General features: G+C 42.8%; 1 protein-coding gene across 5 annotated transcripts in view; it reads left to right on the top strand.

Annotated features, from left to right (window-relative positions):
• The window catches only part of LOC115480684 (phospholipase D3-like), a 72764-nt gene that overhangs the window by 15270 nt on the left and 39620 nt on the right, over nt 1–17874 (top strand). For 4 of the 5 annotated variants that reach the window (XM_030219518.1, XM_030219516.1, XM_030219514.1 and 1 more), the window contains exons 1-5: nt 69–546; nt 2501–2746; nt 2965–3105; nt 9855–9959; nt 14725–14921. In XM_030219518.1, coding sequence (XP_030075378.1) covers nt 487–546; nt 2501–2746; nt 2965–3105; nt 9855–9959; nt 14725–14921 — 749 coding nt within the window. In that variant the 5' untranslated portion in view covers nt 69–486. Of the gene's footprint in view, nt 1–68; nt 547–2500; nt 2747–2964; nt 3106–9854; nt 9960–14724; nt 14922–17874 lie in introns of those variants that run through there. The other variant, XM_030219515.1, reaches the window with a different exon arrangement.

The following is a 17874-nucleotide window of genomic DNA, read 5'->3' as shown; positions in this document are numbered from 1 at the left end:
CAGTGGCTCGAAGTGCTGCTGTCGCGCAGGTCAGCCTGGGGCTAAGCCCCGCCCCCTAGATGAATGGTTTTCCCCGGCTGCTGCTGGGTACAACCTCCTTAGCTGGATAGGTCTAGGGTAAAAACAGAGCGGTTCAGCCCCGCTACGGCTATGCCCCTGCGATGCCACGAGGAGGGAGCGATAAACCCCGGACTGCATCGCAGGGTCTTTGAGCATGTTTTTGAATTTCAAAAGCTTCGTCTTTGCCCTTCGCCGGCAAAGGAGGCAGCGAATGCGAAGAGATTCGCTGCTCTGCTGGCGCCTCTAGCGGCGAGAAGCGGAAATGCAGCTCTTCAGCGGGCTGGGCACAAAGAGGCTGAGCTCTGTGACTGAGGAGGAGACAGATTTGAATCATAACGCTTGGTCGCAGCCCGCCAGATCCTGCGCGGCTCGCTTTCCATCTTCACCCACCTTGCAGGAGGGCTAGGGCCGTGCCTGATTTTAAAAATGAGAAAGAAGGAAGCAGAGATGCCTGTGAGGAGATCTTCTCGTCTCCAGCCTGAAGTGGTGAGTGTCAGCTCCCCTTCTGTCTCCTGTCATGCAGCAGGTGGAGAAAGGTTGCCCGGGGAGGGGTGGGGGGTAAAAGGGAGGGCTTTGGAGAGGAGGCAGGATGAATTTGTAGCAAATACGGGAGCGTGTTACCCTAGTATTCCCTAGAGCACAGAAAATAAAGTGAACAAAAATAAACTAAAAAGTTGGATATGTATTGGGTGGTCCTCCTGGTGCATCTTTCTGTATCCTGAAATTTCATTTCAGGGATCTCGCAGCCACTACTCTTCAGTCTGCTTGTCCAGAACAAGGAGAGTTAATATGGCAGCAAGTGGTTACAAACTTGGTGCAAAGTTACAAAAGTAACCAGTTTCAGTTACTACTATCTATCATTTCTATAGTGATACTAGGCTTACGCAGCACTGTACACTTGAACGTGACGAGACAGTCCCTGCTCCACAGAGCTTACAATCTAATTAGGACAAACAGGACAAACAAGAGATAAGGGAATATTAAAGTGAGGATGATAAAATAAGGGTTAGGAGTTAAAAGCAGCATCAAAAAGGATTTGAAGACGGACAGAGATGGAGTTTGACATACTGGCTCAGGAAGTCTATCCCAGGCATATGGTGCAGCAAGATAAAAGGAACTGAGTCTGGAGTTAGCAGTGGAGGAGAAGGGTGCAGATAAGCGAGATTTACCCAGTGAACGGAGTTCCCGGGGAGGAATATAGGGAGAGATGAGAGTGGAGATAATATGGCAACAAGTGGTTACAAACTTGGTGCAAAGTTACAAAAGTAACCAGTTAATGAATACCACTGCTTCTTTTAGTATCACATTGTATGCCTCTGAAAACCAAGACATAACCATCTCGGTGTGGTTTTAGTCCAGATGCATTTAAACCAGTGCAAAATATTCTCTGGATTTTCTAGAAAAGAAGGAAAGCCCTTAGCTCATAAACTCCCTGAGCCCATACGCCAGGCCCCTTCCCTGCCCATCTTCAAATCCTTGCTCAAAGCCCATCTCTTCAGTGTCGCCTTTGGCACCTAACCACTATTCAAGAAACCTAGACTACCCCAACTTGTCATTTCGTCCTTTAGATTGTAAGCTCCTTTGAGCAGGGACTGCCTTCTTCTATTAAATTGTACAGCGCTGCGTAACCCTAGTAGCGCTATAGAAATGTCAAGTAGTAGTAGCTCATTCTCAGCCTGGTGCTGGATGTGGAAGCCCTGTCTGAACAGGGTGCAGCTTTTGACAGGTATGGCCCCCTCTTCCTTTTTTTTTTTATGTTTGCCTGCTTGTATATTCAAAAATTGACTAAAGAGGACAACTTGGTGCCCAGGACAAATTGTCCTAATTGTCTACACTGTGAGAACCTTGATAAGGGTAAGGTCCGTGAAGGGAAAGTGGAAACAAGTGGCTTGTTTATCAGAAAATGATGTATGTACCAGGCTTCCGGTCATGTGACTAATGCCCCCTCCCCTGTAGTAAAGATTTTTTTAGCAGTAGGCTGAAGCTTTAGCCTTAAAGTATTTTTATTGCAATAAAACAATGAGTGAAATAGGTAGACGTGAATCGTTTGTTTACACTTTCCAAAAATACTAGGGGGGTGCACAATAAAGCTACAAAGTGAATTGGAGAAAGTATTTCTTCACTTAATGTGTAATTAAACTCTGGAATTCGTTGCCAGAGAATGTAGTAAAAGCAGTTAGTTTGACAGGGTTTAAAAAAGGTTTGGATAGCTTCCTAAAAAGAAAAATCCATAAGTCATTATTAAAATGGACTTAGGGAAAATCCACTGCTTATTTCTTGGATAAGCAGCATAAAATGTATTGTACTGTTTTTTGATCTTGCCAGGTACTTGTGACCTGGGTTGGCCACTGTTAGAGACAGGATGCTGGGCTTGATGAACCTTTGGTCTGTCCCAGTATGGCAATACTTGTATACTAACTAATGGTTCTACCTTTTTCAGACTTCAGAAGAAATGAGGAATAATGCTGAGGTCGAGGAGCAAGATGACCCCATCATCCTCCTACGGAGCAGTATAAAGGCTCACAGGCTGCTGCCCGCTGTAACCGAGTTCCAGCCAGAAACTGAGCCCACACAGCCTGTTTTAAAGGAGGAGCCAGCCCCTACTCCAACCAGAACCAAGAAGAACTCCTTGCAGGAATTCCTAGAGGGAAAAGATCGGGCAGTACCAGGGGAAGGCCCAGAGAGTGTGAGTTGTGTAGTCAGGGAGCCCTTTCTTTGTCTACTGATGGAACAGGAAGCATCTGTTTCTTTGAGCCATGCTGGCTGTGCATCTGCATGGTGGGGCCTCTAGCGTAAGCACATGTGGTGGGGGGGGGGGGGGAGAAGAGACTGACACACCAGTCTCTGCCTGAGCTTTAAGGAGACAAAGGATATTTAACAAGGGCATTCATTTTCATCATCTAGTTTCCTCGTGTGGTGCTGAAACGGCTGGAGGTTCCAGAAAAAGGAGAGGAGGAAGAGAAGAAAAAGGATGTGGTGGAAGAGAGAAAAGTCATTGCGCAATCGACTCCAGTTTATAGCGGTAACCTCAGAATGAAAGAGAAGGTAAAACTGTCAGAGGAGTAAATGCCACACCATTTACAAAAGAGAGGGTTCACACAGAGTATGGGGATCAGGCAGGGATATGTTTAGGGAGCACAGAGGTTCTGGCAGATCTGCCGATGGATCTGTTTAATCCAGCATTCTGGAGACAGGCTAATGTCATGCCTTTTCATAAAATAAAATCAGTGATCAGGGCTGGTAATTACAGAATTTGACAATGCCACTACTAAAGGATAGTGAAGCATCTTCAATTCAGTGGTTGCAGGGCGGTTATTCCAGGCATTCACCAGCCTCTCTGTGGAAAAAGTACTTCCTGACGATACTCCTAAGTCTACCACCCTGAAACCTCAATTTGTGTCCTCCTGCTTCCCCATCTCTGGAAAAGATTTGCTTGTATATTAATACCTTTCAAGTAAACATCTGTATCATCTCTCCGGTATATTATATTCAGGTCTTCTTCATGTGTCTTTGGGCACAAACCGTGTAGCATTTTTATTGCCTTTCTCTGAACTGCTTCTAGTCATTTTTAATTTCAAACAGTTTTTATTCAGGATCAAACTTGTACAAGAACAAGCTTTATAGCAACACAACATTACAACATACACAATCGTGCAGTGAACAGTCAAGTGTATTTAGATTGTCATGAACAAACCGATCTATGATCCTGATTTTACAGCTATCTTACTTCTCCCATATCCCACTCAAACCTCTCTATAAACTGGTGCTCAAAATGTAAATATGATGACCTCTGGCCATCTTTGGAGTGTACTGAAACATATCCTACATCCTTCCCTCCCAGCAGAGAACTCCTGCAATTTGACACATGGGGTAGCTTGTTTGCTTTTAGTCTTTTTATGTCTTTAGTGAGATATGACCTCCACACCGAACACCATACTCCAAGTGGGGTTTAGGTGCTGTGGATATAGTTTATGACGATTGACTTTGTTGCCCCTTTAAGAAAAGGGGGTTACAACAGTTCTAGGTGGGATGGGGTTTACTGTATTGTCTTTTGTATGTCCACTGTGTGCCACTAGATATACAGTCATGAGCGTGTAACATATCAATATTAATATCATTACAATGAAGATAATAAAACTTGGAGTGATGTTCTTAGATTCATTATTAAGATGGGACTTTCGAAAATTCACTACTTTTTTTTTTTTTTCTAGAATAAGCAGCATAGAATCCGTTTTACTCTTTTGGGATCTTGCCAGGTACTTGTGACCTGGATTGACCACTGTTGGAAACGGAATACTGTGCTTGATGGACCTTTGGTTTGTCCCAGTATGGCTAGGCTTATGTTCTTAACTGTAGCTAAGATGCAGTGCAAATTGGTGCAGAACTCCATGGGAGCAGTACATGATGGGATGTGTCTCAAATAGGAGGTAACTTATTGAGGTGATCACTGATAATTATGAGGTTGCTAAACAGGGCTGCTCCCTGCTGGGCATATAGGGAGAGAAGGCTGTTGCTCTCTGGCAGCCCCTTATGGTCAAAGATGATTGTTTTATCTGTGGATTTAAAGAAAGATGACCAATGAAGCTGTTTTGGGATTGATAGACTCTGTTGCAACTTGAGTATGAGTTTCTGAGGGGTAAGTGACCTCAGGTTATTAATTCAATCTATGTTGATCCTGCTATTCTCCCTCATTCTAGTTCCTGTTGCTGCCATTGTGATTTCATAGCATTAAGACTCAATTCAGACTAAATCCAGATTCACTCAAAAAGGTTGACCCAGTCCTGGGTCTACTGTATTTATGTACGTACATACCTCAAGGGACAAGAAATGGCATCTAATTGTGTGATTTGATTGATTTACCTGCTAGAAATTCCTTGGTGTCATCTTGAACTTATCTAAATCTGCACTACCCTTCATGCAGGAATTTAAAATTCAAGACTCTTCCTTTTCGTTCATCAGCCTGCAAACCTGGAATGCTTTGCCGAGGCTCCTGAAAGAAACACTGGATCATCAAACATTTTAAAAATTACTAAAAACTTATTTGTTTAGTAAAGCCTACCCCAAAGTCAACAATGCTGCTTAACCCCCTTTTTCCCGTTTTGTTAGTTTACCCGCATTTCACCCTCTGTCAGCTTCCCTTTTGCTGCTCCTGTATTCCCATCCGTATTCTCTTATTTTAGCCACTTTGTACTTAAATTTGTAACCTTTGTATACTGGACCAAATTTATCCTGTTGTGTTATGTAATTTTCCAGTAACTTTGTTAGCCACATTGAGCCTGCATAAGCTGGGAAAATGTGGGATACAAGTGAACCAAATAAATAAATAAATCTATGCAGTTGACAATCATAATAAAGGGAGAGAGAGAAATAAAGAAGGGAGAATGGATGGAACCAAGGAAAAGGTGCGGTTTATGTAGACGAGATATGTCTTGAGTGATGACATGGATGTTGTAATAGAGGTTTGAGTCCACGTGGGGAGGGAGACTGTCCTATAACATAGGACCCAGATAGCTGAATGCGGTTTCGTGCGAGATATTAAGGTGAATAGAAGTGGGGAAGGGAGAGTAGGAAGATTGCTGTTGGAGGAGCAGCGAGAGCAGGAGGGAGTATACGGAATGAGAATCTTACCAACTTTGAATGTTAATAGTGTACACAGAGAAAAGGACCTTGAATTTTATGCGAGCAGAAACAGCCAGTGTTCTGTATGGAGAAGAGGTGTAGTATGATCACAGCGATGTGAATAATGAAGCTTAATAGTAATTGATTGTACAAGAAGACGTTTGAAGGAGTAGAGAGGAATTCTGGCATAGAGAGAGTTGCAGTAATCCAGGTGAGTTATTTCCAAGGCAAGGAGAAGTGTGCAAATTAAAGGACAAGAGAGAAAAGGGTGAACAGCAAATGCTATGCATAGCAAAAAATGAGCTAACAATAGAACCTTGGCGTTAAAAAATGCCCAGAATCTTAAGTGAATCTTTTGAAGGGAAGAGATTGGCCACCCACAATGGGTGAAGGGACTCGAACCCTGTTGGGCAAATCTGGATCCAGTTGGAAACCTTATTCCAGACTTACCTTCCGTTAGGGTCAGTCCTAGGTCTTAGTTTCTCATGAGCCTGTGTTAACATTGCACAATTTCATCTTGACTGAGGATATTCTCACAATGAATAGAGAGACTACTCCAAATAAGGTCTCAGAAGAGGCTTTGTCATTTTGTTCCGTTCTGGACCTGGTACCTTCAAAAGGATAGAGACAGTAAAAGTGGGCTAGAGAAGGGCCACCTAAATTGGCACTTGGGAAATCTAAAATTCCTTCTGGATTTTCTTGTACTTTCAACTGCTACCCCTCCTCCTGCAGGGACATTGATAGGAGGTGGCAGCCAGGGCAGTTACCCTAGGCCCTCATGCCACAGAGGGCTCCAAGCCTACTTCAAGCAGGATGAAGCATAGCCTAAGGGGGGGGGGGAGCTTTGGGCCTTGACCCCCCCCCCCCCAATAAATTTGTGTTTGGAGGGAGGAGTGATACACGTACACGGTGAGGATATTTCTTCTCTAAGTAAATGTTCTCATACCCTAATTTAGTCAGTGTATTAATTGTCTTCCTCCATGCCACACCTCTCCCTCCTGTCCCTGCACACCTGACCCCACATATAGTGCGTAGGCTATATGTTTTAGATGTTCACAGTGATATTAGCCCTTTTTGTGTGTAGTTAATGTGGTTTACAGGTATGGATGAGTATTATGGATGTGAATGTATGTTTGGGATGAGCTGATTGTTTGGGAAGAGTTGATTGTATTTTATAACAATGTAATACATTTGATGCAAATTTATAGGTATTTTGTAATTGAATTAATAAAGGAAACTAATTTGTAACATTAATACAGTTAACGATTTAGATATTAATACAACTAGTTTTTGAGTCAACCTTGAGTTATGTGGGGTAATGATTATGCATAAGATAAACAAGGTATGACTATGTTACTCCACTCTTTTGTCAATTGCATTAGTTTGCTATCCATTATAGGACAGAGTTCAAAATACTAATCCTGACTGTTAAGACACTTCATTCAGGCCCACCAACCTATCTATCTTCTCTTTATAATCCCTTACATTCCTCTCCCCGGATCTTACATTCCTTAAATTACCACAGACTAGTTCTACCAGGTCCTTCCCAGGCAAAATGGAAATCATAAGAACACAAGTGTTGCCATACTGGGAGAGATCGAAGATCTATCAAGCCCAGTATTCGGTTTCCCAACGGTGGCCAATTCAGGTTGCAAGTACCTGGCCAGATCCCAAAACAGTAAAATAGATTTTATGCTGCTTATCCTAGAAATAAGCCGTGGACTTTCCCCAAGTCCATCTTAATAATGGCTTATGGACTTTTAGGAAGTTATCCAAATCTTTTTTAAACCCTGCTAAGCTAACTGCTTTTACCACATTCTCTGGCAATGAATTCCAGAGTTTAATTGCACATTGAGTGAATAAATATATATTTTTAAATTGCTACTTAATAGCTTCATTGCATGCCCCTAGTCCTAATATTTTTGGAAAAAGTTAACAAGTGATTCACATCCACCCATTCCTTTCCTCTCTTTATTTTACAGACCTCTATCATGTCTCCCTCAGCCATCTCTTCTCCAAGCTGAAGAGCCCTAGCCGCTTTGGCCTTTCCTTATAGGGAAGTCATCCTGTCCCCTTTATCATTTTTGTTGCCCTTCTCTGTACCTTTTCTAATTCAATATATATATATATATATATATATATATATATATATATTTTTTTTTTTTTAATGCAGTGACCAGAATTGCATACAGTATTCGAGGTGTAGTAGCACCATGGAGCGATACAAAGGCATTATAACATTCTCATTTTTGTTTTCTGTTCTATTTTAGTTTTCTGTGGAGGAGTAGCGTAGTGGTTAGTGCAGTGGACTTTGATCCTGGGGAACTGAGTTCAATTCCCACTGCAGCTCCTTGTGACTCTGGGCAAGTCACTTAACCCTCCATTGCCTCTGGTACAAAATAAGTACCTGAATATATGTAAACCACTTTGAATGTAGTTGCAAAAACCTCAGAAAGGCAGTATATCAAGTCCCATTTCCATGTCTGTCCTTTAGGAAGGAGCACGTGGGTTCAGATAGCTTCATTGAGGCTGTTGGACGTGCACAGGGTGCTCTTGCAGTATCTCGAGGTCACAAATGACTTCCGGAGGTCGGACAGGTTGTTCTGTTTGGCAAGCAGAATTTGCCCTGGTGGTCTCTTAAGACTTCGATAGTGCATTGGATTAAGGAGACGGTGGTAACAGCGTATTTGCTGGCAGGCAGGCAGGCAGCCTCTGCCAGTGGTGCAGGCGCATTCGACACCGGATGGTGGCTTCATGGGCTGAGGTCTTGTGTGCCACTCCGTCGGACATTTGCTGGGTGGCAACGTAGGCTACACTGCATACCTTCACAAGACACTATTGGGTGGATGTGGCGGCATGCAGAGACGCTGCCTTCGGTGCTGCGGTTCTGAGTGTGACTGGCTCTGATATCCATTTGTCCTGGAATAGTGGGAAGATACATAATGGAAGGAGAAATTAGGTCTTGCCTGATAATTTTCTTTCTATTCTTCACACTATTCCAGAAGCCCACCCTTGTTTCTGGAAGGGACTGCGCTGTGGGCAGGTTGCCAGTAGGGCTGGTGTTGGGTCAGCTGGAAGTGTCTGTGGGTCGGTAGCCCAACCAGAGGGGCAGCGCTGTTGGCAGGCCCCTTGGTGTTTCAGCCCAGTGGTTGTTTTCTTTAATGGTCTCAGTTGTTCAGTGGGCTCCATGGCGGAGGTCTCATGCATGGGTAGTATTTACTGAGGAGCTGGGTCTGAGTATATAGGCTACAGCTCAACTCTGTATTCTCTATCTGCACCTGCTGGTCGATGGACATGACTATCCCACTCATTCTGGAATAGTATGAAGAACTAATCGAAAGAAAAATATCAGGAAAGACCTAATTTCTCCTTAAGAAGAAGTGAAGACCAGAAATTACTTTGAATCTATATTATTACATCAGGAAGGACAAAGGCCAGATTACACAGCTGAATAGCTTGCTACCATTTATCTGCTTTCATATTCTAATTTTCTAAACCCTTGTATCTGAGGAGAGTGCAACACTGGGGAAGTGAATGTGGGACCTGAGAGACGGTAGCACTAGGGAAGACCCAGCTTGGAGCCAGTGAGTGTGAGACCAGTGTGGCTATAAGACTAGGGAAGACTCCATTTTGTAGGCGTGTGGGTAGGACCAGTGTTGAGCATGCTCGGGCCCTGGCAGAAATTTAGAAGGGAGCCTCAAAGCCTTTATCTCCTTCAGTTTTAGGCCCCCTGTGGCATGAGGGGGCCAGGGCAACTGTCCTGTTTGCACACCCCCCCCCCCCCCCCCCCTGTAATGCTGACCCTGAAAGTGGAACTAGCATTTGGAAGGACTCGGGCTGCTACCAGTGTGGAGCTGTAGCACTAGAGGGGATTCAGTTTGTTGGCAGTGAGTGTGTGGGACCTGAGGGGTTGTGGTACTGGGTAGGGCTAAGCTTATTGACAGACGATGTACAATTCTCTCCGTTTGTTGTGCCTCTTTGGATATACACATACCTGAATGCCAGGCTTTGTGCAATATTTTAACCCAAGGTACCCAGATGACCTGAAATATGTTTGCCATCACCGCCTAATAGCTGCTGTTCTTGGTTCTGAGTTCACTTATGAATTGTGTCTTGCTTGTGATGAATAATTCTGTAAGTATCGATGCTAAAACTTGTCCTTGGGCATGTTTCAGTTGCTAACCCCAGGTACTGACTGGCGCATGCTGCGAGAAAGAAGAATCCTGAAGCCTCTGGACACTGCAGCCTCCAGGAAGAGGATGCTTGGAGATGGACAGAAGGTAAATGTGGGAGTGATGGATTGCTCAGCTTATATGCATTGTGGAACCATTTTTAAAAAATCTGTTCAGTGGTAGGCTCTGGAAGCCTATGCATATATGCACATATATGTGGGATGCACACAAAGCCAGTGCCAAGAATATTAGGTGTCCTAGGCAAAACTTCAATTTTGCAATTAAGTTTTAGGCCTCTTGGACCCCTCCATCAATCAAGATCACTCCAGTACCATCCATCCCAAAATAATCTGGTTAAACTGGCTCTAATAAGGGTACCTCCTGTTCTTTCTTTTAGTTTGTGTGATTGTCAGGATCTGTTTTGTTTTGATTGACAGGCTCTTTGCACCCCCCCCCCCCCCCCCCCCCCCCCCCCAGTAGAAGATGTTGCCGTAGACGAATGCTTAGTTTTGCCTAAAGGTTGGGCCAGCCCTGTTTGTACAAGTGGATAAGTCTCAGGTTATTATTGTTAACGATGTTTCAAAGGCATTTCATGTACTCTGGATGGATATCATGGATAAGCTATTTCATTACTATTTTGGGCAGTTCCATGTTTAGAGATTTGCTATACTGCTTTTTGTGTCCACCAATCAAAGTGGTTTACATTCTTATCGATAGTGAACTGGGAAACATTCTGGTTAAGGGGGACCGTATTCCAAAAGGATGGGCTCTGCCTTAGGATGTAATCGGGCTACTGATGCTAATATTTAAAAAGGAGATAAAGCAACTTTTAAACTAGAATTGGGGGGGGGGGGGGCTGACAGTTGCTCAGAAGCACATGGTTTGGAGTGAGTTATCTTTTGAAGGATATTATCAAAACAGGGAAGTTAGGGAATCCCGACAGCGAGGTTGCAACAAAGGTGAAAAAAGACCAGGAACCCTTAAGGGGAGAGCAGAGTAAAGATTGCAAATTCTCTGTCAACTTCTAAGCAGCTTGTAGAAACAAAGAAAAAACACAATTTAAAATATCTGTATACAAATGCTAGAAGCCTAAAAAATGTGATTGGGGGCGTTGAGTATATAGCACTAAATGAAAAGATAGGTAGATAGAATAAGCATCTCAGAGACCTGGTGGAAGGAGGACAACCAATGGGACACTGTGGGGCTCATTTTCAAAAGAGAAAAATGTTTAATAAGTGGCATAAAGCAGCATTTGGATGTTTTGCTTGCCAAAATGTTCAAATTGCTATTTTCAAAACCTATTTTGCAAACATTTTATCTATGTATTTTATCTGCAGTGCACCCACATCACAAGGGGGCAGGTTGGGGGTGGGATTAGGGCGTTTATAACACTTAGACATCTTTCTGCCATAATGGAACAAAACAAAAACGTCCAGGACTAAAGCTAAGACGTTTTGAGTTAGACCTATTGTTTTAATAGGAAATTGAACGACTGGGCATCCAAATAGCAGATGAAATTTAATGTGGACAAATGCAAAGTGATGCACATTGGAAAGAATAATCTGAATCATAGTTACCTGAGTTCACCTTGGAGGGTCAGCACCCAAGAAAAAGATTTAAATGTCGTAATATGCTAAAATCTTCTGCTCAGTGTGCGGTGGTGGCCAAAAAAGGAAACAGGATGCTAGAAATTATTAGGAAAGGGATGGTAAATAAGACCAAAAATAATTTGTCTCTGTATCAATGGTGCGGCCTCACTGTGAGTATTGCATTCAGTTCTGGTCGCTGTATCTCAAAAAATTTATAGCGGAATTAGAAAAGGTTCAAAGAAGAGTGACCCAAATGATAAAGGGGATGGAACGCCTCTCATATGAGTAAAGGTTAAAGAGGCTAGGGCTATTCAGCTTGGAAAAGAGGCGGCTGAGGGGAGATATGATTGAGGTCTACAAAATCTTGAGTGATGTAGAATGAATAGAAGTGAAATTATTATTATTATTTTTTTTGTTCCAAAAGTACAAAGACTCAGGGACACTCAAGGAAGTTACATGGAAATACTTTTAAAACAAATAGGAGGAAATATTTTTTCACTCAACAAATAGTTAATCTCTGGAACTCGTTGCTGGAGGATGTAGTACCAGCGGTTAGTGTATCTGAGTTTAAAAAAGGTTTGGACAAGTTCCTGGAGGAAAATCCCATAGTCTGCTATTGAAACAGACATGGGGGAAGCTACTGCTTGTCCTGGAATTGGTAGAATGGAATGTTGCCACTATTTGGGTTTCTCCCAAGTACTTGTGACCTGGCTTGGCCACTGTTGGAAACGGCTAGATGGATCATTGGTCTAACCCAGTATGTCTATTCTTATGTTCTTATGACTAAGCCTCAAAAAAGTACCCTAAATGATCAGATAACCATGGGAGGAATAGAGGAATGACCCCCCCCCCCCCACCCCTCAAAGATATGAAAGAAACCGTACATACCAGCCTCTGACAGGTTCAGATTTATGGCCAATCCTATTAGAGCAGCAAGCAGATCCCTGGTGTAGCCTAGTGGTTGGTGCAGTGCACTGTGGCAAAGCAGACCCAGGCCCATATCCTACTGTAGCTGTTAACACTTGTGGAAAAGTATCAGTTCCCTAAAACCCACCAAAAACCTACTGTACACCAATAAGGTGACATTTGCAGTTTTAAGGGCTTATTGTAGTGGTGTATAGTTGGGTAAAGTGGGTTTTGGAGGGCTCCCCATACAATATAAGGGAGTAACGGTGAGATGTGTACCTGGGAGCTCTTATGTGATGTCCACTGCTGTGCCCCCTAGGGTGTCCCACTGCTTTGTTGGAATTTCTGTGTGGCCAGTTGGCTTCCCCTACATCCCAATGGCTTGATTTTGTGTGTTTTTCACTTTTGATGGTTTTTTTTTTTTCTCCCGAAGATGAACCAAAAAGATAAATGCACAGAGCACAAAATCTAGCAAGCGGCCATTTTCGGGAAAAAAAATGTTTTGCTGTTTCATAAATTGCAATATTCGCCATTTGGATTCTGAAAGTTTTAAGCAAAGTATCCAAAGTCGGACTTAGATGTCATATCGAAAATGCCCCTCTGTTACTAGGGTACAAATTATATCGCAATGATAGAGTGGATCAAATTGGAGGGGGGTGGCACTATATGTTAGAGAGGGAATTGAGCCTTAAAAGAAAAAGGAAACAGATAGCAACATGGAATCCTTATTCCATATGTGAAGGGAAAGACAATACTGGTAGGGTTATACTACCATCCGCCAGGGCAGAATGAGCAGATGAAGAAATGTTAACAGAAATTAGGGAATCTAGCAGATTTGGCAACAGTATAATAATAGGTCACTTCAATTACACCAATATTGATTGGATATAAATCTCAATAAAAATATGAGGAAAATAAAAATATTGATTGGATAAATTTCATGTTGGGAAATGCTAGGGAGGTGAAATTCTTAGATGAAATAAATAACTGCTTCTTGGAGCAACAAGAGAGGGAGCTATTTTAGATCTAGCCCTTAGTGCAGTGATTCCTAAACCTTTCCTGGAGGAACTTCAGCCAGTCAGGTTTTCAGGATATCTACAATGAATAACCATGAGATCAATTGGCATGCACTGCCTCCTTGGTATGCAAATGAATCTCGTACATATTTATTGTGGATATTCCGAGAACCTGACTGGCTGAGGTTCCCCCAGGACAATTTTGAAAATTTCTGCCTTCACGGTGCTGGGCCCGCTGGGGAATAGTGATCATAATATGATCAAATTTGAGTTAATAACTGGAGTGAAGACACTGAGGAAATCTACTGTAGCAGCATTTAACTTTTGAAAGAGTAACTATGATAAAAATGGTAAAAAAAAATAAAAAGCAAAAAGGAGCATCTGGAAAGGTTAGGATTTTAAATCGGGCGTGGACATTGTTTGAAATTACCATCTTGGAAGCCCAGTTCAGAAGGCATAAGAAGATCAAATAAATAGTTAGGAAAGGCACTATAGAATGCTTTGAGTCAGCATTGATATTTTAAATGTGATGCTCCTTTTACCTCATTGTGTTGTAAATCATTTTATTGTATTTTAACCAACTATGAAAGGTGGTATATCAAATGTTACTTCTAGGGGAATTCTGCACACTGCAGAATTTGTGCAGAATTTTCCACCTCCACGGAATGTATAGAATTCTGAACATGCTATGCAAAATTCTGTGAAGCTGCCAGCATCAGCTGCTCTCTCTCTTTCCCTCCTCCACAGAGATCATGTGGCAGGAGGAGGTAGAAGTGAACCACTGCGCATTGGGTCACTTCTTCCTCCTCCAGCTTACACCCACCTGTGTATATGAACTGTGTATATGAACTTCCTCCTCCTCCAGCGAGATGAGTGTGTTGTGGGGAGGCAGAGCATGGGGAGGGTGGGAGAATAAAAGGTGGGGTACTGCATATGGGAAAAGACTTTGGGAATAGAGTTAGGGGTCTTGCTGGGAGTTAGAGGGAGAGATGTAACAAGGGAGGCTGCAGCTCGAGGAGGGAAAAGGCAAGAGGGAATTTCAGGCCCTATGATGGAGAAATTCTGTGCAAAAACACTACAAGTAAACAATGCAGAGTTTTCAAAAATTGTGCACATAATTCCTCCAGGAGTAAAATGTTAAACTAAACACGGAGCCAGTGAGCATCTTTAGCAGTGATGTAACATCATCAAGTTTATGGGTCAAGTTAAATTGTAATATTCTGAATTAGTCTCTGGAGTGCAAGAGGTTTGACTCTGTGAAGGTAGAAATGTTAGTTTTGAAAAGATTTCTGTGCCACCTTGGGTTCACTCTTAGGTCTGGGGACTTTCCTTAACACTTTTATTTTATTTTTTTCTTATTAGCGTGTCTTATGGACTTCAGTCTGCACTTACCTCCTCCCCTGTTTGCTGATTTTGGGAGGTGCCAGCTGGTACCTGTGGGAATTTGGCACTCCCAGAAGCCTCTTGGCGGTCCCTGCAAAGATGCATCAGGGTTGGAGTGCCTTTGCTCTGCTCTGGAGAAAGTGGCAGCGGAAGGAAGGGTGTAGTTCTCATTGCAGGTAAGTGGTTTTATAAGCAAATTCCTGGACTGTGATTGTGTTGGCTTGCAGCCTCCATAATCACATGTAGGCATAGATTTATTTTTTTTTTAAACGTTTAGGGTGACCAGAAACCACCGAAGAAGAGCATCTTCTACCTCCTCAGCTTTTCCCGCCCGTTTTCATTTCCGGTGTGGATTTGTATTGTTTTTCCAGTCTTTCAGAAGCTGGTCTTTCTGCTTCAAGATACGTGAAATTTGACTGGAGTTGACACCATATTCTTTAGCAATAGATGCTTGACTTTGTTTGTTTTCTAATTTTTGAAGAATTTCTATTTGTTCAGCCAGTGTTAAAGTCTTACAGTTGAGTGAGGACGACGACTCCAGTGTACACTCTTAACATTCTTTTGCTTATTCTGCCTGGGGCAGTTAAAGGGGCGGTAAATTTGAAATCTCATTGGTTGTCACGCGCCAATCGGCTTCCATATTCAGTGTGCGCGCTTATGCGGCATCTTTCCTGCAGAGGAGCGGACTTAAACCATGCATATAAGCGAATCTTGCACTTATCAGTGGTGCACTAAACCGAAGTTTGTCCCCATAGAAATTATATATATATATATATATATATATATATTTTTTTTTTTTTAATCGTAAGAGTAATGAACTAAACAGCTTAAGTAAATCAGTAGACAAAAGTTTCCTTGCAGAAATCACATTAGGAAAACACAAGTTTCAGCAGGACTGTGGTAAATCCTGTGTTGATGAATCTCACTTACAAAGTACAGCTGATTGCTCAGGGATATTAGGGAGGAATAGAATGCAACCATATGGGAACAATAAAACTGCATCACAAAGTTTAAAGTGTAAAAGTATGTAGCATGTAGACATAACAGAAAAAGTTTGGCAGGAACCTTACAGTAAATCTCAGTTAATGTAAGATTTATCCTTGTATGAAAACATGTTACGTTTTGAATGCAATGCAACAAAAATCAGCTTAAAAAAAAAGAAAAATCCTAATGAGAAAGACAAAAGCTGCATCCTTGACTGACCTTTACGAAGATTCACATAGATTAGGCAAGAAATATAGCACACATGTCTGTACAATCAAGATGGGGCAAAGATATCTTCCAAGTAAAAGTAATCTCTAAAGAAAAGTTTATTCTTAAAAAGAGACCGCAATTCTGTACTGAATGTGAAAACATTACACTTTAGATGTAACTAATGCATTTAAAAATATTAAGAGACAGAATATAAGTAGTTAACATGCCTACGATGGAATGCAGAAAATAAATCTTTTGTTATATTGCATATACAACTGATTTGTACTCGAGAGAAACATTTTATATGTACTGATTGTATTACCCACAAAATTGGAAAAAAGACAAAAGTGATCACTTATACTGATTAAGTGGGAAAGCGCGGGGTATAAATGTTACAATACAATACAATAAGGGGGTAATATAAAGACAGACTAACAAATAAAAGACAAAGAATTAAGAGGTTGTAAATCAGATCATGTATTGGAATTCAGTACTGGGCATAACCTTTAAATTAAACATGGTGTTATTCACAAGTATGTATGATAAATTACCAAAACAGTGTCCTACGGCTAGAAGTACTTCTTATGTAATAACTAGTAAAAAAAGGCCCGTTTCTGCCAGAAATGAAATGGGCGCTAGCAAGGTTTTCCTCTGAGTGTATGTTTGAGAGAGGGAGTGTGTGTGAGAGATGGAGTGTGTGTGTGTCAGAGAGAGAATGAGAGAGACAGACAGAGTGTGTGTGTGTTTGTGTGAGAGACTGTGTGTGTGTGTGACAGACTGTGATAGACAGAGGGTGTGTCAGAGAGATTGTATGTGAGAGACAGTGAGTGAGTGTATGCCCCCATCCCCCCTCTCTCAGGACCCCCCTCACCCCCTCCCTCTCCCCTGCCCCCCCTGCAGCCACCCATGTCCAGCGACCCTCCTCTCCCCCTGTAGCCACCCATGTCCAGCGACCCTCCTCTCTCCCCTGCTCCCCCTCCAGCCACCCATGTCCAGCAACCCTGCTCTCTCACCTGCCTCCCCTCCAGCCACCCAGGTTGTGTAGCGAATTCTTTGGGGCAGGCAGGAAAGATCCCTGATCCTGCCTGCCCACTGCTGGCGCTGACACTCCCCTGCTGCCGGATCGCTGTTCAAAATGGCCACCGAGACTTCCAATGGCGGACTTGCGAGACTTCTGCTGTAGTCTTGGAGGCCGCCCTTGTAAGTGTCGGTGGCCATTTTGAACAGTGATCCAGTAACGGTGGAGGGTCCACGCCAGCAGCGGGCAGGCAGGACCGGGGATCTTTCCTGCCTGCCCCGAAGAATTCGCTACACAACCTGGGTGGCTGGAGGGGAGGCAGGTGAGAGAGCAGGGTCGTTGGACATGGGTGGCTACAGTGGGGGGACAGGGGGAGAGGAGGGTCGTTGGACATGGGTGGCTGCAGTGGGGGGGCAGGGGGAGAGGAGGGTCGCTGGACATGAGTGGCTGCAGGGGGGGCAGGGGAGAGAGGAGGGTCGCTGAACATGGATCAGCCTGATTACGGAGCCTAGCTCAGCAACTCCGAAGGAGCCACAGACACAGGCAGCAAGATTAGAACGTTGGAGGTGAGAATTATTATATAGGACATGGCACAGCTACCCCAGAAGTAGGAAAAAAATGTACAGTAGTACTGTTTAAATGCTCCATTGAGATTTTGTATCTCTGCAGCTGATCAGAAATCTCAGTGGAGTGCATTGAAATAATTAAAAAAGAAAATATTTCTTTATATTCCACTGGTCTAGCTACGTCATTTTTAAGACACACATGTACATGTTTCATTATAGTTTCTCAAAAGAAGTAGGGGAAAAATACCATAAATTTTCATACTGGAATATTCCTAATATTTTAAATATCCTGAAAATAAATTTTGTAGAATTCTTAGCAAGTTTATCAGGAAACCAAAATTGTTATCTAGA

Source organism: Microcaecilia unicolor, chromosome 11 (genome assembly GCF_901765095.1).
Source record: "Microcaecilia unicolor chromosome 11, aMicUni1.1, whole genome shotgun sequence".
NCBI lineage: Eukaryota > Metazoa > Chordata > Amphibia > Gymnophiona > Siphonopidae > Microcaecilia > Microcaecilia unicolor.
This window is presented reverse-complemented; position numbering and strand designations above follow the sequence as displayed.